The 24,366-nt window shown below is 40.8% G+C and overlaps 1 protein-coding gene across 9 annotated transcripts in view; it reads right to left on the reverse strand.

The window, feature by feature from the left end:
* Positions 1-1,296: 1,296 nt before the first annotated feature.
* The window catches only part of LOC102060644 (zinc finger MYM-type protein 4), a 43,397-nt gene continuing 20,327 nt past the window's right edge, over positions 1,297-24,366 (reverse strand). For 7 of the 9 annotated variants that reach the window (XM_074555769.1, XM_074555775.1, XM_074555774.1 and 4 more), the window contains 22 exons: positions 24,185-24,359; positions 23,866-24,078; positions 20,053-20,203; positions 19,291-19,406; positions 18,901-19,170; positions 17,632-17,782; positions 17,197-17,369; positions 16,950-17,100; positions 15,350-15,490; positions 15,014-15,051; positions 13,664-13,808; positions 13,369-13,493; positions 12,521-12,692; positions 11,912-11,965; positions 11,616-11,795; positions 11,013-11,107; positions 10,721-10,892; positions 8,956-9,107; positions 7,599-7,710; positions 6,297-6,545; positions 5,323-5,452; positions 1,297-3,801 (listed from right to left, as the gene is read on the reverse strand). In XM_074555769.1, coding sequence (XP_074411870.1) covers positions 3,594-3,801; positions 5,323-5,452; positions 6,297-6,545; positions 7,599-7,710; positions 8,956-9,107; positions 10,721-10,892; positions 11,013-11,107; positions 11,616-11,795; positions 11,912-11,965; positions 12,521-12,692; positions 13,369-13,493; positions 13,664-13,808; positions 15,014-15,051; positions 15,350-15,490; positions 16,950-17,100; positions 17,197-17,369; positions 17,632-17,782; positions 18,901-19,170; positions 19,291-19,406; positions 20,053-20,203; positions 23,866-24,078; positions 24,185-24,359 — 3,373 coding nt within the window. In that variant the 3' untranslated portion in view covers positions 1,297-3,593. The remainder of the gene's footprint in view (positions 3,802-5,322; positions 5,453-6,296; positions 6,546-7,598; positions 7,711-8,955; positions 9,108-10,720; positions 10,893-11,012; positions 11,108-11,615; positions 11,796-11,911; positions 11,966-12,520; positions 12,693-13,368; positions 13,494-13,663; positions 13,809-15,013; positions 15,052-15,349; positions 15,491-16,949; positions 17,101-17,196; positions 17,370-17,631; positions 17,783-18,900; positions 19,171-19,290; positions 19,407-20,052; positions 20,204-23,865; positions 24,079-24,184; positions 24,360-24,366) is intronic. The other 2 variants (XM_074555770.1, XM_074555771.1) reach the window with 2 other exon arrangements.

Genomic DNA, 24,366 nt, shown 5'->3' on the forward strand with positions numbered 1-24,366 from the left:
AAACTGAAGATAAAAAGGCAAATTCTTACAGCTTTGCTGCTGGAAGAAGTTGGTGCCAGTGGTCAGACTAAATGAGTGTTTTTTTTCCCTTAGGTTAAAAAAATCCACTTAAAAAAGAGCTGAGGACAACTTCCTAACAAATACAGTAACACTGTGCAAAACCATTTGACCTCCTCATCGTTTCCAAACCAATTGTTTCCTCCTGGGGAAGATGCAAAAGCAGAGTCAGTCCCACCTGCCCAGCTCTGTGCTGCTGGAGCAAAGGGATTTCCCTGTAAGGCAAAGGGGGGGATCCCATGGGGACTCCTCTGGCACATCACCCATGGCAGGTGTGAAGCTCTGGCAACGTGAGACAAGACCTGCAGCTCCCAGAGGCACAACACACCCATTTCAGTGCTCCCAAAACTCCTCTAGCCTTTCTCCTCACCAATGGTCTGTGATTTTTACAGACTTTTGGTGCTCATAAACAGGTAAAGGAAAAAACCCAACAGTTAATGCTTGAGAGATCAAAAACTCAAACCTTATTTCTTACACAGCATCTTACAAGGCAGGGAAAGAACTGCCAGGGAGCTGCTCCTTAATGAAGGCAGCAAATCTTTGTTTTGCCTCTGGATGTTTAAAAAGGACAAGAGGCCAAGGAAGAATGGGGAGGAAGCTGTTGTGCTGAGGGGAGCAAAGTTCCAGGCATGCCAGGGTTATGAGCACAGTAAGCACTGGCTGCAGGAGAATTTGTTCTGGCTTCTTTGGTTGTTAAGGCAACAGTGAAATTGCTGCTCAGGAGCCCTGGGAGTTACTGAGATTGTTACCAAAAACCAATGATTTTATTGCACATTCCTGTGAGTCAGCCCTGGCACTGAGGCAGCAGCACAGCTGGGGACATGTGACAAAGGACTTTGCTGCTGTTTGAAGTGTCCAAGGAGCTGGAACCTATTCCAGAGAAATCCTGGAGTGTTTTTTTAAGCAGTAGTTGGCAGAATAATTCTCAAGGTAATTTAACTTCCTTTTGCACCCAGTTCTGTGGCTTTCAGGGTGCCCCCAGTTCCCTTCTTTAGTGAACTGAAGCAGGATGGAGCAGTGGGTTTGCACTGAGCACCTCCTGCACTGGGAGCTGCTGGAACCCTGTAGCAGGAAGTTTTCCATTTTTCTTTCTCACACTCATCTTTATTGCTTCTCTGTCCCCACTGAAACTGCAGTTTAACACTGGATGTGGCACTCAGTGCCATGGTCTGGTTGGCAAGCTGGTGCTGGTCTCAGGGTGGACTTGATGATCTCAAAGGACTTTTCCAGCCCAGTTAACTCTGGCATTCAGCAGGACATAGCATGATTTTATTTTTTTTTTTGTTTAAAACAGTATCTCAATAAATGTTGTGCGCTCAGTAGTCAGAAATGTTGACTACAAACAAGATTGTGTTCAGAACTTTGAGCCTGTGTGTATAATTTGTATATACTTCAATCCTTCAAGGTAATTCTTCTTGTGTTGTCTGTGTGAACTTGAGTTGAGCTGACAAGAAATCCCTCAAGAGGCAAAAACAGCCCAGGCAGACCCTGGGAAAAACAGACCATTGCCAAAGGGCCTCCAAGCAGGAGTGAGACAGAAACTAAAACGACTTACTGTGTTAATTATCACCATGGAACTGCAATGAAATGTTTCTCATGTCCCAGCCACCACACCAAAGGAGTTTACACCATGTTTAACAACTCTGCTCTCAGCCAGTGAAAGTTAAAGTGATTTCACTTGCCTATCTTTCATTCTCAGTGCCTGCAAAAAAATTGGCCACAATTAAGGTGCTCCCAGACAAGAAACAGTGAGGATGTTCAGAGGAAGCAAAATGTTTCTCATAAGGTACAAACATCCTATGTTATTCAATGGGAATATTTCTGTTAAACTCTAGTAAGGAACTTTGGGATTATTTTGCACACCATCCCCATCCTGCCCTCCCCACAAAACATCTCCCCCTGCCAGGCCATGGAGAAAGCAGAACCTTTGCTCAGAAATGACAGACACAAATGGGCTTTGGTCAGACAGAATCAGGGGCAGGTTTTACTTTTCACATAATTTTCTGTATTAAAAAATACATCAGTGAAATCTGTTACAGGCAGGGACAGGACTACCGAGTACACAACGTCAATAGACTACTTTCTGATTTTATTTTTGTTAAATTACTTTTGTAACTGCTAAAAAAATAATAATAAAAAAAAACAACCAACCAAAACAAAACAAAAAACCTGAAATATTTTTCAAGGCTGTTGATTTTCATCTCTTGAAATTTTAGTGACAAGCTCAAATATCAGACCCTTGTTACAGAAGATGGATAACTGACCAGAGCTAGATAAAAACCATATAATTCTCCTCTTCAAAAATAGCTTGGGTTGCCAGTGAATTTGTGACCACTGGTCATCAGAAACACACACCTAGAGCTTGAGAAAACAGAGATACAGACAGTATCTGATAATGTCCTGTCCTCCAAACACCACATGGGAGCTTTACTCTTCCAAAAGACTCAGTAACAGCCAAGCCTTAAAAAAAAAATCTCTTTCAATTTCCAACACTATGACTAAATCTCTTTGGGTGGGGCGGGATAAAAACACACATGGTCATTTTCTACCACAGTTCTGTAGTCAGAAGTAATACTGCATCCTTTGTACAACGCTGCCCGTGTTGCTAAGGTGGAAAGAGAAAGAGTGTGTGTGTATTCCTGCTCGAAATGACAAAGCCCTCTCTAGATTTGCCTTACAAAAGAATCAAAACCATAGGAGTAGGGAAAGAGGAGAAAGGAAAGCTGCCTTAAGGGAAATGAACTTTCCACGCACCACAGTATTCACTGGGTTATATGGACAGACTGCAGAGCTACTGGGCTGGGAAAGGAATTCTGCACAGAGCCCAGGGCATCCCTCCTGGACATTCCCCAAAGGTCACTCACAAGTTTGACCTGCAGCACCTCTTCCAACACAGCTGGAGTTGGTGTGAGCCCGGAGCTGGAGTCCAGCCTCGTGTGACCAGTTAAGAGCAGCCAGAGTTGTCCCTTGGGATGGCCAGTGGCTCCTGCCTTCCTAACATTTGATCCCAGTTTTTAAAAAAAAAAATTATAAAAGTGTAGGTGTGGGTGTATTTATAACGGAAGGTGTCTGTTTGTCTAAACCTCACCCCTTTCTCTCGGATCCTCTGGAAGAGCTCAAGGATCTCCACGTGTTCCTTGGCAGCAAGGGCTGGGAAGTCACCTGAGCCACAATCTAGCTCTCCATGCCCACCAGAGTGAGGGTAGATTTTACACAACCTTTTTTTTTTCCCTTAGAAAGATCTCACAACTTTTAAAAATCCTAAACAGATAAAGGATTTATGCACCAATCCAATGGGTGAGTTCCACTTGGATTTGTTCTGAGGATTGATCAGTGCTGCAGGACATTGGGATTTGCAGCTTACACAGCTTGCTTCCTTTGCTTCCTTCCAGTTCCAGTTTGTACATCCACTGTGGTACAAAATCTGCCTGTAGGTGACGTTATCTTGGCTTATTTGATACACATTTTCCAAAGGCTGGACGTATTCACATTTTGGTGCTTCTGACGTGTATTCAAAGGAAAATACCCCACTGCAGTTAGTCTGATAACTCAATATCAGAGTCCTCTGATTTGACTTTGGCAAGTTCTTCGTGTACCTCCCTCACCATAAGAATCCTTGTTAACATGATGTCCAAGGTTCCTGGGTCTATTGGCAATGTGGAATACCAAATGGGGCTGTTGGGAACACAGGAGCGCTCGGGCTGCAGGTAGAACACATCACTCCTCTGCTTCACACTTTCAGAACTGCCAAGGCAAAGGAAACAAGGTTTAGGATGCATTTACAATCTTACCAACAGTTTAAGGGAGAATCAGCAAAGAAATCAAAGTTACATTGGCATGGCAACACTGTCTCCCCCTTCTTAAGATGGAACAGTTAAGTTATTTCCAGGTCACTCAGCATTAGTTGCTTATAAAAAAACAAAGAAAATCAAAGTAACTTCTTTACAGCAGCAGTTCTTCAGTGTCACCCAATTAATGGGAGAGTGATAAATGGATTTGACATGCAATCTCTGAGTTAAACTGGTTCTGGGATTCCAGAATTGTTGGAAATGGCCTCAAGGCTCAGACTGGATATCAGTGAAAATTTCTTCCCTGAAAGGGCTGTCCAGCCCTGGCACAGCTGCCCAGGGCAGTGTGGAGTCCCTGTCCCTGGAGGGATTTAACAGCCAGGTGGATGTGGCATTTGGGCACATGGGCTGTAGTGCCCTTGGCAGTGCTGGGGAACAGCTGAATTTGATGAGCTTAGAGGCCTTTTGGAACCTAAATCATTCTAAAGAGGTGTTTAAGAGTGAGTAAAACCAAATACCAGCTTGCCTGGCCCTGCTGCAATGCTGAGCCCATTTGCCTGAAAGCCTGACTGACCCCAAGGCAGCTTCCAGGCTCTGGTGGGGTTCTAAATCCCTCCTGCCTGGTTTTGGGATAAAAAACCAAAACAGCAAAGGGAATTTGTACTGCTGCCTGCCCCCCTGCAGAGGCTGAGCTATGGATTATGATGGGAGCAGGAAAATGCTTCCCCAGCCCAAGAACAACTAAAAGCTTCTAATAATGTGCCAGTGAAGGCAAGGAAGGTAAGAAGAGGGAGAGAAAGAGTCTGGACAGCTGCCTCTCCCTCAGGAATGGGATGTTTGCAGTGAGCTCAGTAGATCCATTTCCGAGGGTGATTTATCTGAGTTTCAGCTGACAATAATGAGATGCTGCTTCATTTTACATGTGTATTTCCTTTGAAGAGAGAAGAACATCACCTTCCACCTGCTCAAGGATCTAACTGAAGTTTATATAGAAACAGGAGAGAAAAATGATTTATATCTCTGTCCTTGCTATAGTCTCCTTCCTAACTCCTGAACACAAGTTAATCTCATATCTCAGCAGGCAAAATTTATCAATTTTACCAAATTCACTCTTCTCCTGTACTCTTTCAGAGGGAACATGAAGTTCCTTGGGTATTAGTTATAATCTCCTCACAACAAGGATGGTGTATGGGAATTAGGGGAGATGAGAAAGCCATGGGCACTGTAGTAATGTCTCACATTTATATAAAAGAATTTATTTATTTTATTAAGAATACACTTCTCTCTGTAACTTGATTCAACATCAGTAACAAAAAAACCAAAAAAAAGCTGTTTGGGGGTCTCAGAGCAGTGCTGCTGTTGGAATTCCTGTTCTGCTCCCACTGAGGGATTGGGAAAGCTCAGGCACAGAAGGTCTGAGTGCCCAAATGCCTGTTCCAATCTACACACAGACCAAAACTCAAGTTCTGTCACTCACCATTTTGATAAGTAGAATTCATAAAGTCGGACTGGGCACCGGAGGGGGTTATCTGAGTTTTCAGCCATTTCCACTGCTGTGGGAACCTCCTCATCTTCACTGCGTTTCCTCTTGCCTACTGATAATTTATCTGGATACACAAAAATGGCATCACAGAAGCTCAGTGAAAAGCAGCACCTTCAGAAACAAGGCCTGGTGTCTCAGCCCAGCACCCAGTGGTGACTCTGCATCACCCAAACCCACTCCTTGAATTGGTTCTGTCACATGTCACCACCCAACCATGGTCACCTGGGTCATCTGCTGGGTGGGCAGGGACTGCACATCCTACAGGCCAGGTCCACATCTAGAAAACCCACAAGAACTAGCAGGAAAATATGGAGGATAGAATTTTACTTATTAAAGACAAATGCACTGGAGCTATGAACTGAAGAAGCCCAAAGGATCAAAGACTTCCCCTTTCCCAAGTGCCAAAATTAATTAAGAACAAAAATTGGTGTGTTTTTGCCTCTGAGTGCAAACCCCATATTGTTGTTCTCCACTGGGGCAGCCTGGTCTGTTCCCCACACAGACCCAGGACAAATATGGGAATTAAAAAGACACAATCAAGGTCTGGACCTGCAAAACCCAAGATTGTGAAGTGCTGAGAAAGAATTTCAGTAAAGGCCTTTAACTCTTGCAGTATTAATAGAGCTTTATACAAGCTGAGGATGCTGTGAAAGACTATGAAACAAATTTGCAGCCAAATCTGTGACACTTTAAGTTTTTCCTGGGTGCCTTGGCTCTTTGAGAATTTCTCTTGAAAGCAGTGAAAAATACTGCAAATGTAATCAGGACAGCAGCATATGCAGAACATATTTCTCCCCCATCCTTTTTAAAAGAGAAGCAGACAATCCAAAATCACAGAATTCTCTGATTCCCTCATTCAGACCACACCAATGTGACTGCCCAAACACCAATGAGCAGAGAGCACTCACCTGATTCTACCTCTTGTTTTTGAAAGGGTGGGAAAAAACGTAAATAAGTCATCTTAGTATTATACTTCAGAGTTCGGGTGCGCCTCATAACGTGGGCAAAGGACAGTTTCAGGTGCTCACTGACATTCTTTAGTTGGAAATATTTGGTGTTGAAGAACAGAAGAGTGTTCAACAAAACGATGGGGGAATATGCACCCAGCTGCTTACATTCCCACAAGTGTTCCTCTTCAATTCTTGAGAACATATAACCTGCAAGGAATGGGTAAAGAAAAAAAGAAAATAGTTATTTATGCATATAAACCCATTTTCAGGTAACTTCTATTAATGAACCACATATCAAGTCAAATTCACACCTATCATCAGCAATCAGAATATTGCATGGGCAAGCATGAGAGGGAGCATGGAGAACCAAGCTGTGGAATTGGATCTTGGATTTTCCAATACATGAAGAAAAGGATAAAAAGGAGCTGCAGCCACCAGCAGATTCTCACTAAGTTCTAATTTCACTGTATTAAACCACAGCCAGCCAACTGCAACATGTAATTCCTACAATGTGAAGTATGAGTTTAAAATGTCCCATTTTGTGTATAAATAGCCCTTTGTGATTATCCTAAATCAGGAAAGGGAGATGTGGGGGCTCAGAAGAAATGTAAAAAAAATATCACTGGGTGCAGCAAACTATAGGTAATTGGATTATTTCAGTATGAAATAAAAAGTTCATTTTTCTAAATGAAAAGGCAGTTGTGGAGTTGCCAATATTATTCAAATTTCACTGATACTCTAAAGGTGTTGTGTGCTCATAGGGCTGGTGTTCAGTTTTATAAACCACATAATCAGGCTTGAAAACCAAATAAAAGTATCTACAGAATTTGGGAAGTCTTAATTTGGAGTTGAGGCAAGATTCCAATGATTTGCTAATGTGATCCCCAAACTCACCAGGAGTATTTCCAGCACTAAAAGGGAAATATCACTGCAGCTGTACACAGATTTTGCAGTACCTCACCTCAAATACAGCATTAAATTCTGGCTATTTGTATTAAAAAAAGAACTAAAACTTGAGGGATAAAAAAAACGAATGTGTTGAGTGCCAGAATGGAAATCCTTTCTTTCCAAGGACTGATCAGAGGCAAAGATACATTTAAGTGTAATTATAATTGGTAAAAACAGACATAAAATCCATGGTGTAGAGAGGGGAGATTAATGTGAGAGCCTCAGATCAGATTCTCTTCCTGGCCCTGAGAAAACATTAATTTATGATACAGCTTTGTCATGCAGCTATATAAAACACAAGAATTGTCCTACCATTTGGAAGAATTGTAGGTTCCCAGATTTTCAAAAGTTTTGTAAGTTCAATCATAAACCTGGAATAGGGCTCGGTGAAAATGTTATCTATTCTACCATTCTCAAACAGGTACTACAAGAGAAAAAAACAGAGAGAAAAACAGTTTATGATTATAGAACATTGAAGAGAAGATACAAAACATAAAATTCTTTTTCTTATATCCCAGTGGCTTATGGGGCCAAAGACTTTGGTGAAATCTCCATAAAACAGAAAATCAAATTTCCTGCAGGGACTGGGACCACTCCAATATGAAAGGAGAGATCTGGGCAAGAATTGTGGTTAATATTTCAACTCTAGAGCTGTTTTCTGCAAAATCATCTTCCTCTAAATATTTTTGAAATTCTTTTAAATATTATTCTGCCTATAAAAACTAGAATAGTTATTGAAAATTTTTTCTGTTGAAATGAACTTTACATGTTAATACCTCCTGACAAGAGACACAGGCTGCTGAAATTGCTCCACTTGCAGCACCAAGGAAGAAAAGTTCCTTAAACTTTTCAAGGAGCTGTTTAAAAAAGTTTTCTGAAAGGAGTTTGTATCAATGAATAAGTCAAAACTGTGACACAAAAATCCCTGATACTCTGAGAACTTATCAATGGCCCTTTGAATTTTAACTCTTTCTACATTTTGTAGCATAGCAAGGAAAAAAAATTAAGATAATTCCATGTCTAATTAAATAGGTTTTATGTCATTTTGACTCTTTATCTCAAAATGAATTTCAGAAGAGGACCAAGCAGGCTGTTCTAAAGGAAACAGAAATGTACTGAACATGCAGTTTTAAACATAAATTAGCTTTAGTCTAAGTTTGTACTGCTGTTGTTGCAAGGCTGATAATAAGGACTTACTACATTATTTTTAATATTTACTAATTACAATACAGTTATTCCCAGTGTATTTTCTCTGTAAATATTGCCAACACAACAGGTATCTAAGAATCCCTCCTGGGCAACCTCTTCCACATCAAGTTATATATTGCAAGAGCTCTGTGCAATTATTTTAGCTCTAAACCATTCCATCTTAAAACAAGGATTTCTGAGGTGCAAATCTTTCCTCAACAGGAAAAATGATCCAAAAAGTTCCAAATCCAAGTATTTATATCTAGGTAGAAACACTCAGCCCCAACATCACACTCCTAAAAGGACAGAAGAATTTGGTCACTGTGAAAATCCAGAAAATTGGGCCATATGTGGGACTAAAGCAAACAATGAAATTCTTGCCTCCTCTATGAAGCCCAAGCTGCTCTGTGGGGCTGTGGGTGTGCCATGAATGACCAGAGCAGCTCTGTGTTCCTCAGCAGTGCCCCAGCCCCAGAGTTACCTGCTGAATTCCAAGGCACAAGTATAAGATGCTGTCAGGGTCGTATTTTTCTCCGTTTGGTCTCCGCACCTCTTGAATAAACTGGCACAAACCAAAACTCAGCTCAGCAAATGTGCAGGAGAGAATGTCCTCCTTGAGCTTCACAGGATGAACTGGGGTCAAGGAAATGATCAGAAAAATTAATTCAGCACATTAAATCTTCCCACTTTCCTTATTATTTCATGTAGGCAAAACTCCTAAATTCCTGTCTCATACATTAATTACTCTGTATGATTAAATGGTGAATTCCTTCCTATCTGTTGGCTGAGAACTGAATGATTTGGCCAATAAAACTCAGACCAGCTGCATGTGCAATCAGTGTGAATGTTACAATGAGTACTGAGGCTGCAGGAATTTGGAGTCCAGACATGTAAATGTTTGGGAATCTGCTGAACCCAAAATGTGGGACAGCAAAGGCTGCAATGAGCTCGAGGCTGATAAATGGGTTTCACCCCTCCAGCAGCACTCAGGGGAGTGAGAGACTCAACAGAATAAAAATAAAAGACCCTGAGTATTTCTAACCATGAGTTGAGTGCAGCAGATCTCAATTCTTAAAGGAAGAGCTGAATGGGACATGCAGGTTTGGAAAGGGAAGCAGCACAACCAGGAATTGATTGATCAAATGATCTGCAATGAAATCACCAGGCCTGGCTGCTCCACACCTCAGAAATGCCTGCTTGGGAATCCTTCTGGGCACAGTTTCCTAGAAATGACTGTAATATTTATTTCCTTGGCCTCAAGAAGAAAATAGAGTAACTCATGTGAATACTCCTCTTCTGGGAAATAAAACCCCAGCTGTTCTGATGGAGTGACAACAAAAATTCCAAGTAAGAGATGAAAAAGCAGATCTCATCCTAACTAGAATTTTTCCCTTTGCAGGTCTTTCTTATCAAAGTTCTGCCATGCTCAGTTCTTTAAACTGCAGAAGTATTTATTATGCTCAATTCTATTCCTAATTTAAATTCTCTGCTTGACTCTGAAAATTTGCCCACAAAACTCAGTGCAATGATGTAAGATCTGAGACCAGGGAAAGGGGGAGTTAGACACTGCCAAATCCCAGTTCTGCTGGGCTTTTGTAAAAAAAAAAAATTAATCATTGGAAAAATAAACAAAATTTTATTTAACTGTCATTGTTATCTATCCCCTCTGTGAGACATGAGGAGTAATAACATTTCAGGCAGGTTGCAGCACAGAATGGGCAGACTTTTGAAATGTTTCTTTCCAGCTGTGAAGCCTAGAAATAAGGTGTTAAGATTTTCATGTTGGATCAAACAATTTTTTTACAGCAAACAGTTCTGCTGACCAACAAATACTTTGGGAATGTGCCAGCTACAGATAAAATGGATGGGGCCAAGTTGGTGCTGTCAACTTAGAATTATGGCCTGATAGATCTGTAATTTCATGGTTCTATAATAGCTCAGAAAAGCTCTGCAGCTGCATAAAGAATCTGTGCTGCAAATGAAGAACTACTGCATGCAAAGGGAGAAATGTGGAGATTTCCAGTGCTTTAAAGACTTTTTTTAAAGGAAACAGATCAATTGAAAGTGTAATAGTTATGATTTTTAAATGCATGGAATGATGCAAGACAGAATTCTATAAAATTTGTTTTCTACTAATGGGCACTGCAAAACTCAGTGGTATCTAATCCTAATTTTCACCTGAACGATGAATCAAACCAAATGCTCTTCAACTAAGTATTTCTGTTTCCACTCAGAGACAAATTTACCTGAAAACTTCAGGTCCCCTTGTTCCTCCTGTGCATTTTTCCATTGGACCCAGTTTTTCCAGGCATTGACCCCATACATGTATTTGAGGGTCATGCCAGAAACAGAGCAGCCAGGGTAGGAGCCCTGCACCAAACCCCGCGGCTCCACAGCAACCACCGACTTCTTCCGTCCCTACAGGCAAACAAAGACACCCAAACAAAGCAGCATTTCATCAGCTCCTCATCCATGGCTGGTTAGATTAGTGGTTATTTCAAAATGGAAGGGATTTGTGTTGTAGAAATGCTTCCTTACCCTTCTTTTTGGCTGGGGGAAGCCATCCCTGTGTCTCCGTCTCGCTCGTGAACGTGAATGCAAACCCGGTCCTTTACTGAGAGGGTCAAATGAGTCTGGAGTCAAATCAACACCATGAAGAGTTTAATCACATGATTTAGCAGCCCAGGTAGAAGTGTCACTGTCACTGATACTATGGAACACCTTACAGCTGACAATCACACTTGTATATTCAAGTAATCCTGATATTTGACTAATTTAGCAATCCGTGCATTTGCTGTATAAAGGTGGTAAATTCTCAGTAGGACAAAAAAGTCCCCAAATTAGTGGGTGGATTTTTTCAGGTAAATATCTTAGCAACCACTCCACATGGATTATACCCACAAGTGATGAATTCAAAAGAGGTAAGCAAGAACTTCCTGCTACTCCTGTCAGAGGTTGTCTTTAAAGACAGCAGTAATATTCTAACAACAGTAATATTTTATAGATGTGATCAACTATTTCAGCTTTAAACATCCACTGTCACTACATGAAAATGCACAAGCAGGCTGCTGGGACAATGTGCATGCAGAAAATTGTGTGTGCTTTTATCAAACAATGAGTTTTTCTTCACATGACACCGACCTGATGGGAAATCTGCCTCCAGATCCTGTTCCACGTCACCTTTGGAGAACGGCTTGAGCTCTGGCTCAGGCTCTGGCAGGGCATTGGATCTCAAGGTGTAGTGATTCAATTCCTCCTCCCAGCTGTGAGGAGTGGACACTGCCTCTGATTCCAGATCTCCACTGTAGGTGCTGCCCTGGTCTGCAACGAGAGGGACCACAGGCACCATGTGCTACAGGAAAGGCAGAACCAGGAGGTTGCAAGAAAAGATGCAGCAGGATCAAAATCCATTTGGAAAATCAAGAAATCTGACTGACCTTTCTCAAATATCTTGGGGTCCAGGAAGAGCTCGTGCTCAGATGTTTGAGATCCTTTAGAAAAAGAAAGAAATCTGTATCTACACATGGCTGACAGTTTGCACAACTGATATAAAATACTTTGAACAGCAAAAATCTCTGTATTGGGTCATAATATGAACAGATATTCTGTGCCTTCTCCACTGCAGCTCTCCTAGCAGCTTTCTACCTTGGTCATGTTATTGCAGGGGAAACAGAAATCACAACTAATGCAGGTTTGCTTTTCCAAAGGCTTCCATCCCTCCCTGTTTGTTATCCAGTAGGATATTTTGTTTATCTTTCCAGCTTGTTTCACTTTCATTACATGGATTGGTCGCTCTCCAACAAACTCTGATCTGCCTCACCCTCCATAAACAGCCTGATAGGAAAATTTTCTTTCAAGGCAGCTGCTCTGTCTTCTTGATTTTGACTCTTCCTTCTAACACATGATGATCTGGAGGTTTCTACCTCTGGTAACCTGTCCCTGTCACCACAAGTCAAATCAGCATGTAGAATGAGGCAAAGGGAAATTTTGTGGTGAGATGACTTCACCTCACTGCATTTCACATCCTTTTCAAAACCACCACCTACCACCATGAGAGTGTGTTTTATCCCTCTCTGCATCTTCTGCAATCATTTCTGCCATCTGAAGGAGATCAGCTTCAAATGGATTAATGGGAATCTTTTCCTTGTTTTCCTGAATGTTTTCAATGATCTTATCAGCATTGTCCGGGGTGGTTGGGATGAGCATGGGAACTGGTACCTGTGGAACATGTGGAAAATGTCAGAACATACTTAGGGGTGAAGGAAACAGCAAATACACCTCAGGAGGTCCCTCCATTTAGCCTTATGTATATTTTAGGATTACTAAATGAAGTTAAAAATAACTCCAGACTGGACAGCTCTGTACTCTCCCTACAATTTGGTCGTTTTTTGAGATAATGTTTAACCAAATATGATGTAATAAGGAGGGAAATGGTTTCAAGGACTCCAAATACCACTTGCATGAGCACCCAGTGACACAGTGAAGCACTGCCTTCTGTAGTGAACTGCAGCATAACTCACACAGAACAGCATCATAACTCACACAGAACTGCAGCATAACTTACACAGAACTGCAGCATAACTTACACAGAACTGCAGCATAACTTACACAGAACTGCAGCATCACTTACACAGAACTGCAGCATCACTTACACAGAACTCCAGCATAACTCACACAGAACTGCAGCATAACTCGCACAGAACTGCAGCATAACTTGCACAGAACTGCAGCATAACTTGCACAGAACTGCAGCATAACTTGCACAGAACTGCAGCATAACTTGCACAGAACTGCAGCATAACTTACACAGAACTGCAGCATAACTTACACAGAACTGCAGCATAACTTGCACAGAACTGCAGCATAACTTGCACAGAACTGCAGCATAACTTACAGGTATTGGCATTCCCAGGGGAACTGGTGTGTACTGGGTGTAGAGGTGGAGGGGCACTGGCACAAACACTGGAACAGGAACAGGTACCACAATGATCTGGGGCTGAGCAGGTGCTTCTTCTCCTTCTGTTATAACAAAAACACACCAAAAAATGTTGGAAAATACCATACAACAGCATGAAAACTAGTTAAGGTTTAATAATACATTCAAAAATACTCTCTGTTAAATAAATCATGTATTCTCTCTCAACTGCAGTACAGACAATTCCAACAGGGGTAGGAGATCACACACCCACCTGTCTGGCATTCTTTGTTTTGTGTGTGAGGTTTGCAGGAGGTGGCCTTAGTCTGGGTGATTGGCTTACACAATAAAGCTTTGTTTTTCAGAAGCCTGGGTGGTTTTGATGATGGGAGCTTCAGGGCATCTGTCTGGGTACTTGCCTGTTTGGAAAACACAAACAAGGGTCGAGTCAGTATTGGTTTGAAAGATAACAGAGGACTAGAGTTTGTTCTATATTAGGGGAAGCTGAACAATTTAAAACTGTTTTTGCTGATAAAAATGATCATTTAAAAACTACTGCAAAATAAGCTTGCTTATTTGGTGCTTTCTGGTCTCCATCTGAATTTAATTTGATTCAACAATAATGCTGTTTAAAGCTAATTTTGCTAATAAAGCTTATTTTGTTAACAGTGCAGTGAACAAATCTGCAAGAATATTTGGTTTCCGTTGTCAAATAACTGCTATAAACTTTTGACCTTGGAATTTTACTGATGGCAGAGATATAAAGAGGAATTATGTTAAGATACTTTTGATGACTAGGACAGAGATATAAAGAGGAATTATGTTAAGATACTTTTGATGACTAAAAGTCTGCCTGATACAGACATGGATAAAATTGAGTAAACTAATGTGAAAGCACTGAAAACAAATAAATGTAAAAAAGGAACAGCAATGCTGGCAGCAGCAGTATCATTTCCTGATACACACAGACTGACTATTCATGCTTGTACTAATGTCCTGCTAACTGTAATTTGCAGTCATGCATTCAAATAATAGGATCTGTTTCAAGAGGGAAAACTCATACTCTAATTCATAAATGGCACTCCAGTTAAAAGCAAAGCTGTCAGTCTTCCAGAAACTAAAGCTACATAAAAGCATCTCTGATTTTAGGAGAGTTTGCAGGATGTTACAGCACACACCTCAAAGAGCTCAGGGATTGGGACTCTCTGAGTTATCCCCAGATAAGTGGTGACAGTGGCTCCCCACAGCTGTCACCACACTGCCAGGGGGTGGGGAAGGAAAATGAAGCTGCAGGAGCTTGGTAATGCCAGTCCCAGCAGCCCAGGCTGGTCCTTTTGCTATTCTATCCCATTACTGAGCACAAAAGGCAGCCTCAAGTGCAGAAACCACACATGAATTACTTGGGAACCACAGACACCTCAAGAGCTACAATCCTAAATTTTGCTTTAAAACATCCAATCTGTCAGTGGACACAAGACTTTTGTACCATCTAAGTTCCATCCATTTTTTTAAAGCATCTGCAAGCTGGATGAATTTTAGTTACAAAATGATAGTGCCAAAGTCTTGGATATTTTATTTGTTATTTACACAATCTGAAAAGTGAAAAAAGTCTTGTAAAACTTACATCTCCTATTGTTTTTGCTGTCACAGTAGGGACTGCACCTGTGAAGGAAAAAAACCATACAATAACATGTCTACTGCTCATCAAGAACAATAATCCATATTCTGCCAAGGTCAAAAAAAAAAAAAAAAGAATTCCAATTAAAACTCATTCCCTGATGTATGTACATAAATTTAAGTCATTATTTATCCCTAGATAAAGGAAGGACAAAAGCAATCATCTGCAGTGATGTGAAGCACAATGAAGAGGTGGCTGCTGTTCTCAGTAAAATCCCTGAGCAAATATAAATGTTCAGGAGTAGAGATGTAAAAGTACAGGCATGGTATTCAGCTGCCTTACCCTGTAAAACATTGTTGGAGTTAACAGTAGGCTGGGCAGCTGGGGTGCTTGCAAGGGACACCACGTTTGCTATGACAGGGGTTGAGTCCTTTCTTAAAGAAGGAGGGCCTGAGGAGGAGGCTGGTGCCATGGAAAGGTTTGCTGGACACAGTAGACAGAAGAAAATGAGAAGAAGCAGTAAGATAATTGAGAAAAAAAAAGCATTTCTGAAACAACACCCACCCTTGAGATCTGTCTCCAGATGCAAGAGGCTGCTGTGTGAGAAGGGGATGGAGGTGTGAGGTTGCAGCATTTCAGTTTAAACAGGAGCTACTTCCACAAGCAAATCAAGCAAGAAGGGAAAAGAGCTGCCACCAATGCAAGCAGCAGATTGCACTGAATTGAAACAATGTGCACCATGGCCTAAAAACTGACAGTTCATATTTTATTGGTTTTGGGTTTCCTACTCTTGCAGCCACTCAGTGGGAAATGATGCCCTTCTTTAGGATCAGTGATATTCCTGCTTTTCCTTTCCCTTTTCCTTCCTGTCTTTGAGGGCTTTTCATCTCTTTGTGTCTCTACAGAAACTCATAATTCCTGTTCCTGTGGGCTTCATTCCTACCCTCATTCCCATTCCCCCTGCTCAAGGAAACAGCTACAGCACTTGTACACCTTGGGATTGATAATTCCCAAGAATAAACACTTAATTACACAGAAATGGGAAGTCTTCATATGCCTACAGACTGCACAGAAGTGGCTGGTTTAAGTGCATATATAGGAGTCTGTAAAAACCATGAAGTCTACTAATTTCATTGTTAAAAGAATATTAACATTCTACCATATCTTCTTGGTGTTATGGAGACAAGCTAGATATTTAACATGTTTGCACTAAATATCAGTAGATTTTACCCCAATGAAACAGTTTTTTGTTTCATGAAATGGGAAATCTTCATATGCCTACAGACTGCATGTGCATATATAGGACTCTGTATTTAAACCATTAAGTCTACTAATTTCACCACTTGATTGTTAAAAGAATATTAACATTCTACCATATCTTCTTGGTGTTGTGAAGACAAGCTAGATATTTAACATGTTTGCACTAAATATCAGTAGATTTTACCCCAATGAAACAGTTTTTTGTTTCATGAAATGGGAAATCTTCATATGCCTACAGACTGCACAGAAGTGGCTGGTTTAAGTCTGTATTTAAACCATGAAGTCTACTAATTTCACCACTTGATTGTTAAAAGAATATTAACATTCTACCATATCTTCTTGGTGTTGTGAAGACAAGCTAGATATTTAACATGTCTGAGATGGGAATGAAAGGGCAGTAGATTTTACCCCAGTGAAGCAGGTTTTTGTTTCATGAAAGCAAGTGTTTTGCTTCATCTTCTTTAAAATTTGTTTGGTACCCAAAGCAATTGCATTTCACACCTACAGAAGTTCGAAATGGTCCAAAGTAAGAGTGATCTAAACCAGAGCCCACTCAACAGCAACAGAAAAGCTCCCCAGGAGAAGACAGATCTTCGAGAGTTCACTGAAGTGAATTTGCAGATGAACATCCATCTCACTGCCCCACACACCAAAAGGCAACACCATCCTCAGGCTGCCTTACCTGTGTTGTTTGGGAGTGGAGGGTCAGGAGCACTTTGCTGTTTACAGAACAACAGAATACAAAGCAGATTGCAAAAATGCTTCATCTCCCCTTGCCATTTTATGGACTCGTTGAGTTTACCTTGTCTCTTACAACCATCACACTTTGCCATCTAGGAAAAGAGAGGGAGGGAGAAATTGAGCACATCTGGAAACACCAACAAGGGGTAGAGGTAGAAAAACCTAGAGGATGTGAGAATATAGCTTACCTGGTAAAACAAAGCAGTGAATTTAGACATGCACTCCTCTGAGCAAAACTCCTCTGTTTTCCCCCCAAAGTGATTCTGGAGCAGTTTGGGGGAGGTTTGTAAACAGTAACTGCACATTTTACAGTGGTTTCCCCAGCGCTTGGACAAGTCGTGTTTATAGAGCAGTTTACAGACTAAAAGAAAACAGCAAAAATATTCTTTAATACCAATATGAAAATCTCTCAGCACTCCTAATTCCTGTACTAAGTGATGTCTGTAGTAATTCATTGAAACATACCATAAAAATTGTAAAATATGAACAGGGTTCTGTGTTCCTAAACCTAAAAAACAGACTCCTAACTTAAAAATATTAATTTATTTTACTATTACTGATAATTTTTAGGCAAAAACACTTGTGACTTGACTTCTTTGAGGCAAGGTTTTGCCCTTTCTTACCTTCACTGCAGAATGTTTTATCTATGCCTGAGACTCTCACTGTCTCCTTGATAATTTTCTCAAACCTGCAGTATTCACACAAAGCCATCATATTGCCCTTCTTCTTATATTCATCACAGCAGATCTTCCCACAGAACTGGAACATTTTACCCTGCAACACAGCCAGAATGTTTTGGTTTCAGTGTTTGAATGAGTCACATCCCAGATAATACGTTTAAATTGTTAATAGAAACGCAGAAGAGTATTTATACCCTTAGAAATCAGCAACAGAGCACTGGCAGATGATTCTCCCCATTTAGTTTTATAATAAAGCAAAATTTCTTGCAGAAAGCCCTCACCAATGGTCTTTGTCCTTGGATTAAAAGGTATAAGAGACAGGGATGTGTTTATTTTGACAGGCAATTTGGGGTTTTTTTTGGAGTTCTTTTTTTTTCTGGTTTTAAGACCATAGAGTTAGTATCAGTATTAATTTGAAATCAGTTTTAAAACTCTCCACAGCAGGTCCAAAGCAGTATTGACAGATCACTGCAAATAAATACAATTTTTGTGCAAATAAAATAAATAAAAATAAATAAAAATACAATTTTTTTTTGCAAATAAATACAATTCTTTTTGTGAAGAAATGTCGGATCTCAAGATCTCAGTCCTGAGATGCTGAGCCACCGAGACCACCTTGGGGGGCTCGGGACTCCTGGAATGTTGCCAGAAGTGTCTGGTGGCTGGACTTTGATCCTACACGGGAGACGACAAGGATGAGGGCTTCACCGGGGTGAATGGTGAAGGGATTGGTTAATTAGAGGGTAAGAAACAGGGTTTAGGATTTCTGTACAGGGGGGTTTAGAGAAGTAAGATGGAGGAATTGGGGCGTGTCCTGTCCTCCTTCTTCTTCTTCTTCTCTCTCCATCTTCTGTGGTGATGGTGGCACTTTGGGATTGGTTATTACTGAAAGTGCACCGAGTTATAAGAATAAATGGTATTGGGGAAAAATGATAAATATTGTACACGTAACCATGGGTATAAAGATAGGTGGCTGCCCCGGAGGGCAGCACAGTGTGCTCATGGCTGGCTGCTGAGCAGAGCTCTGTTCGGCTGAAAGAAAATCTTTTAGATAAACAATTAATAAACATAAAAACCGAAAGAAGAACTGAAGCCTCTTCTCGTCCTTCGATACGCGGGCTGCCCCAAGGCCACCCCGGGCCTTTCCAGGCCCCTCAAACAGCCGAGATAACCGGACAAAGAAAGAGCTTTGAAAGCCCTGATCTTTATTACCTTGTAGTCAAGCAGTTCCGGTTTGGTGGCAAATGATCTGTTACAGTGGTGACACTTGATTTTCACAACAGAACGGGTGAAGGTGACCTGCTGGCACTGGGCAGCCAATCTCTGGAGCCCTGCTGCTGCTGGGCTGCTGGTGGAGCTGGGGGACACGGTTGAGGTGGTGCCAGTGGCTGCCACTGTCCCCGAGGAGATGCTGACAATGACCTGGCCCTGAGACAGGGGCACCACCGAGGAGTTCAGCCCTGTGGGCTTGTTGAATAGATTCTGTGAGAAAACAAAGAAATAGGCTTTATTTGACATTTTATCTTACACCTGGGGTATATTTCCACCATCAATTTAGCATTCTGTTAATTCCAGCTAAAAAGAAATCCTAGAATGTCACACCTGAAATGCTACGACACAATTGTAGCTGCAAAAATTTCGTATGCTCCCATCTGACATAGCCAAGTGATACTGAGGGTTTGCTGAGATTTTACAGCTGTTGCATTGAACTTGACAACCTGAGGGTGAAACAGAGAAGAAAAAGTGATTTATGCAACATCAAGTGGTATTGCAGCTAATTTTGCACAGTGCATACAAAACCAGAGTCTGAGTGATGAGCCAAGGCACAGACAGAAGCCCACGACGATGTTTCCACAGATTCAGAAGCAGACACTGCAGCTGCTGTGCCTGCTGCTTGCCAGAAATTTAATTAATCTCCCACTATCCCTAGGATGTCAGTCAGCATTTTTCTATTTCCACATGAAAAATAGCTGAAAATGTTTGCCTAGCTCCATGCAATGGTGGGCAGAGGTAATAAAGCTGATCATCCCAGGGAACAAAGGCCAGGAGAGTCCCAGCACTGGGATGTCCACACAAGGTTTGTCTAGCAGGAAAAACCACCAGCAGTACTTGCAAGAGCAAAAATAAAATAGATTTAAGATTGGTTATCATGTGGAGTTCCCTAAAACCAAAATTGAAATAGCTGCACTGTCACTGCTACATTTACCTACAATTGAATGTGCTTTCATTTCCATTCTCAGCACTTAAAAAATCACTTCCCACCCTCCCAAAAAAAGAATATCAGCCTTAACTTTCAAGACAAATAAAGCTGGGGTATGAGCCACAGGAAATGAAGCTTCTATAGAACTAAAGGGATGAGCTTACCTGAAGAAGTGACCATTTTTACTCTGTATGCTGACAAACAGTTCACAGAACAAAACAGTTCCATCTTCCCCAGGTTATTTGTGCCCTCCACCATCTCAGCTGAAGATCTCAGAGATTTACACAGTGTGCAGGGTGTAATTTTAGCTGACTTCTGTAGAAACAGGGAAATTGTTTAATTATGGGAAACTTGGCATTTTTTTATTAACCTGGAAATTGTCGTTAATATAGAAAATATTTATAAAACGTGCTTGAAACAGAGTTTGTTTTACAGCTGTGAATTTATGGTGCAGATTCATTGATCTGAGCTGTGCTTTGAGCACCTTCCCAGGCTCTCTGGGTACTGCAAACATTCCTACAGGTACCAGCACAGATCTGCACCCTGTACCAGACAACTTCCAACAATTGCTGAGGGAATTGACATTTTCCTCATGGTTTTTAATGTATCAGCTCTGTAAATAAACAATATTCCCACTGATGAGATGAGGAAACAAGTTAAAGGGAGAAGCAAATGATGATGTTTGATAGCAAAATGGGAAAGAGATTCTTATTCCAGTAATAATCACAGTTTTTAGTGTGTGGTCTACAAACACAGGAAAAAGCCTGATTTTCATAGACACATTTTCTGTGTTTAAGGTTTTTTTTAAGGTCTTTAAGTTTGGAAGAAACTTTGAGAATTAATGCACCAGATTATTTTAATATGACAGCCTTAAAAATGCACTTTGTTCTATCAGCAGCTATTCCAGCTCTTCACAGGACAGAACAGAATAAAATCTTTTAAGGATTTTAAAACACCCACAAACCTCCAGAAACTATCAGAATGTACCTGACAATTGAGTTGAATACTATTTAAAAATCAATTAAAAATAGATTTGACTTAATCTTATAAGCTTTGAACATACTGCATTTTCAAGAGAATTATCACATATGGGGTTTTGCTGTGTGATATAAAAGCAGCATGAAAATGTTTCCAGCTTATTTAATTTTATCTCCAGATTTGTTTCAGAGGACAACTAATTCTGAAGGCAATTTTCTGGATGAAATACATTTACCATAATTTTTTTTTTTTTCAATTCATTAAGCCTTCCTTGACCTAAGTGGCCTGGATAATGGGACAGCAGAGTCAAGTCATAAAATAAAGTTCCATTCTTTTATCAGAGGGCAATTTTTCCTAAAGTAATTGCATTAGAATAAATAATTCCGAACTAATTGAGCTATTATAATAAATTAAGGTTCTCTTAAATGCTCAGGTCTTCAATAATAAAAAAGAAATATGAAAAGTTTATAAGTTAAAATCATAATTATCGACTAATTATTACTTTTTCTTTCCACTTAATTCAAAGGCAACAATTTAATAAAGAATATTCTTTAAGGAGAATATTGGCTAAAAAAGCCACAAGAGTCCCACTGTGTCCTCTCCCACACTGGAATTGTCTGGTAGTTGGTCCAGTGGTGAGGAAAAATCAGAGCAACACATTTGGGCAAAGATTAAGCAGCAAATTATCATCCCTGGAAATGTTCAAAACCCACTTGGACCTGTGGCACTTTGGGATATGGTTTAGTGGGCATTGGGTGTTTGGTTAAGGATGGATTTGATGATCTTGGAGGGCTTTTCCAACCTCAATGATTCTGTTATTCTTGAAATGACAAAAGCTGTTACCTTAAACCAATATAGTAACTGAAATAACCAACCAGTAAATTGGGTGTTTCTTAAAACACTTAAAATCTAATAAAAAATTCGATGGATTTTTTTTTTTTTTTGTATTTTGTCCAAATACAGAACCATGGAATCCCAGAATGTTTTGGGTTGGAAGGGACCTTAAAGCCCATCCTGTTCCAATCCCTGCCATGGACAGGGACACTTTTCAATATCCCAGCTTGCTCCAAGCCCTGTCCAACCTGGACATTTCCAGGGATGGAGCAACCACAGCTGCTCAGGGCAGCCTGGCCAGGGCCTGCCCACCCTCACAGAGAAGAATTTCTTCCCAATGTCCACCTAAGCCTGGAATTTCTTCCCAATATCCATCTAAGCTTGAAATTTCTTCCCAATGTCCATCTAAGCCTGGAATTTCTTCCCAATATCCATCTAAGCCTGGAATTTCTTCCCAATATCCATCTAAGTCTGGAATTTCTTCCCAATATCCATCTAAGCCTGGAATTTCTTTCCAATGTCCATCTAAGCCTGGAATTTCTTCCCAATGTCCACCTAAGCCTGAAATTTCTTCCCAATATCCACCTAAGCCTGGAATTTCTTCCCAATATCCACCTAAGCCTGAAATTTCTTCCCAATATCCACCTAAGCCTGGAATTTCTTCCCAATATCCATCTAAGACTGGAATTTCTTCCCAATATCCACCTAAGTTGGAATTTCTTCCCAATGTCCATCTAAGCCTGAAAATTCCTCCCAATGTCCATCTAAGCCTGGAATTTCTTCCCAATATCCATCTAAGCCTGAAATCTCTTCCCAATATCCATCTAAGCCTGAAATTTCTTCCCAATATCCATCTAAGACTGGAATTTCTTCCCAATATCCACCTAAGCTTGAAATTTCTTCCCAATGTCCACCTAAGCCTGAAATTTCTTCCCAATGTCCACCTAAGCCTGAAATTTCTTCCCAATATCCATCTAAGTCTGGAATTTCCTCCCAATGTCCACCTAAGCCTGGAATTTCTTCCCAATATCCATCTAAGTTGGAATTTCTTCCCAATGTCCACCTAAGCCTGGAATTTCTTCCCAATATCCATCTAAGCCTGGAATTCTTCCCAATGTCCACCTAAGCCTGAAATTTCTTCCCAATGTCCACCTAAGCCTGAAATTTCTTACCAATATCCATCTAAGTTGGAATTTCTTCCCAATATCCATCCAAGCCTGGAATTTCTTCCCAATGTCCATCTAAGTCTGGAATTTCTTCCCAATATCCATCTAAGCCTGAAAATTCCTCCCAATATCCATCTAAGACTGGAATTTCTTCCCAATATTCACCTAAGCCTGGAATTTCTTCCCAATATCCATCTAAGATTGGAATTTCTTCCCAATATCAACCTAAGCCTGGAATTTCTTCCCAATACCCATCTAAGACTGGAATTTCTTCCCAATATCCATCTAAGCCAGAAATTTCTTCCCAATATCCATCTAAGACTGGAATTTCTTCCCAATATCCATCTAAGTTGGAATTTCTTCCCAATGTCCACCTAAGCCTGGAATTTCTTCCCAATATCCATCTAAGCTTGAAATTTCTTCCCAATATTCCTCTAAGTCTGATATCTCTTCCCAATGTCCATCTAAGCCTGCAATTTCTTCCCAATATTATTTTAAGCCTGAAAATTCCTCCCAATATCCACCTAAGCCTGGAATTTCTTCCCAATATCCATCTAAGACTGGAATTTCTTCCCAATATCCATCTAAGTCTGGAATTTCTTCCCAATATCCACCTAAGCCTGGAATTTCTTCCCAATATCCATCTAAGATTGGAATTTCTTCCCAATATCCATATAAGCCTGAAAATTCCTCCCAATGTCCATCTAAGCCTGAAATTTCTTCCCAATATCCATCTAAGCCTGGAATTTCTTCCCAATATCCATCTAAGCCTGGAATTTCTTCCCAATGTCCACCTAAGCCTGAAAATTCCTCCCAATATCCATCTAAACCTGATATTTCTTCCCAATGTCCATCTAAGCCTGAAAATTCCTCCCAATATCCACCTAAGCCTGGAATTTCTTCCCAATATCCACCTAAGCCTGGAATTTCTTCCCAATGTCCATCTAAGCCTGCCCTCTGGCAGTGGGAATCCATTCCCCCTCGTCCCATCACATATACCTGCTTGTAACCTGTCACACATATGGAGCTGCAGAATTTTTTGGACTGTCCCTCTATCTGCAGGATGTGACACTGGCCAGAGCCACTGTAGCAGTATCCCCCACAATATTCACAGCAGTTCATGGTCAGGTTGTTGGCCGAGCGGAATTGGGAGAAGCAGGCGTCGCTGCAGAGCTTGTGCACCACGTTCTGGTAATTCACCTCATGCCTGATCTGCAAGGAAAAGAATAAACAGCAAGGATAGAAAGAATTTCTGTGGTCATCTCTGAGACAGCAAGTTGTGCTGAGGTAAAATTTAAATGAGGAAAATGGAAATTACCACTGCGTTCTTCTGGCACATGCTGCACTTGCTGGAAATGCTGTTGGTGTGGATGGTGACAATGGGTTTCCTTTTCAGTTCATATGTGGACAGACAAGACTGGCTGCAGAAATCCTTACTGAAGTCTGTGTTGTCAAACTGGGCAGTGATTACATCCTTTGGATTTAGAATTTCTCTGTGGA

This window comes from Zonotrichia albicollis, chromosome 20, assembly GCF_047830755.1.
Source record: "Zonotrichia albicollis isolate bZonAlb1 chromosome 20, bZonAlb1.hap1, whole genome shotgun sequence".
Classification (NCBI taxonomy): Eukaryota; Metazoa; Chordata; class Aves; order Passeriformes; family Passerellidae; genus Zonotrichia; species Zonotrichia albicollis.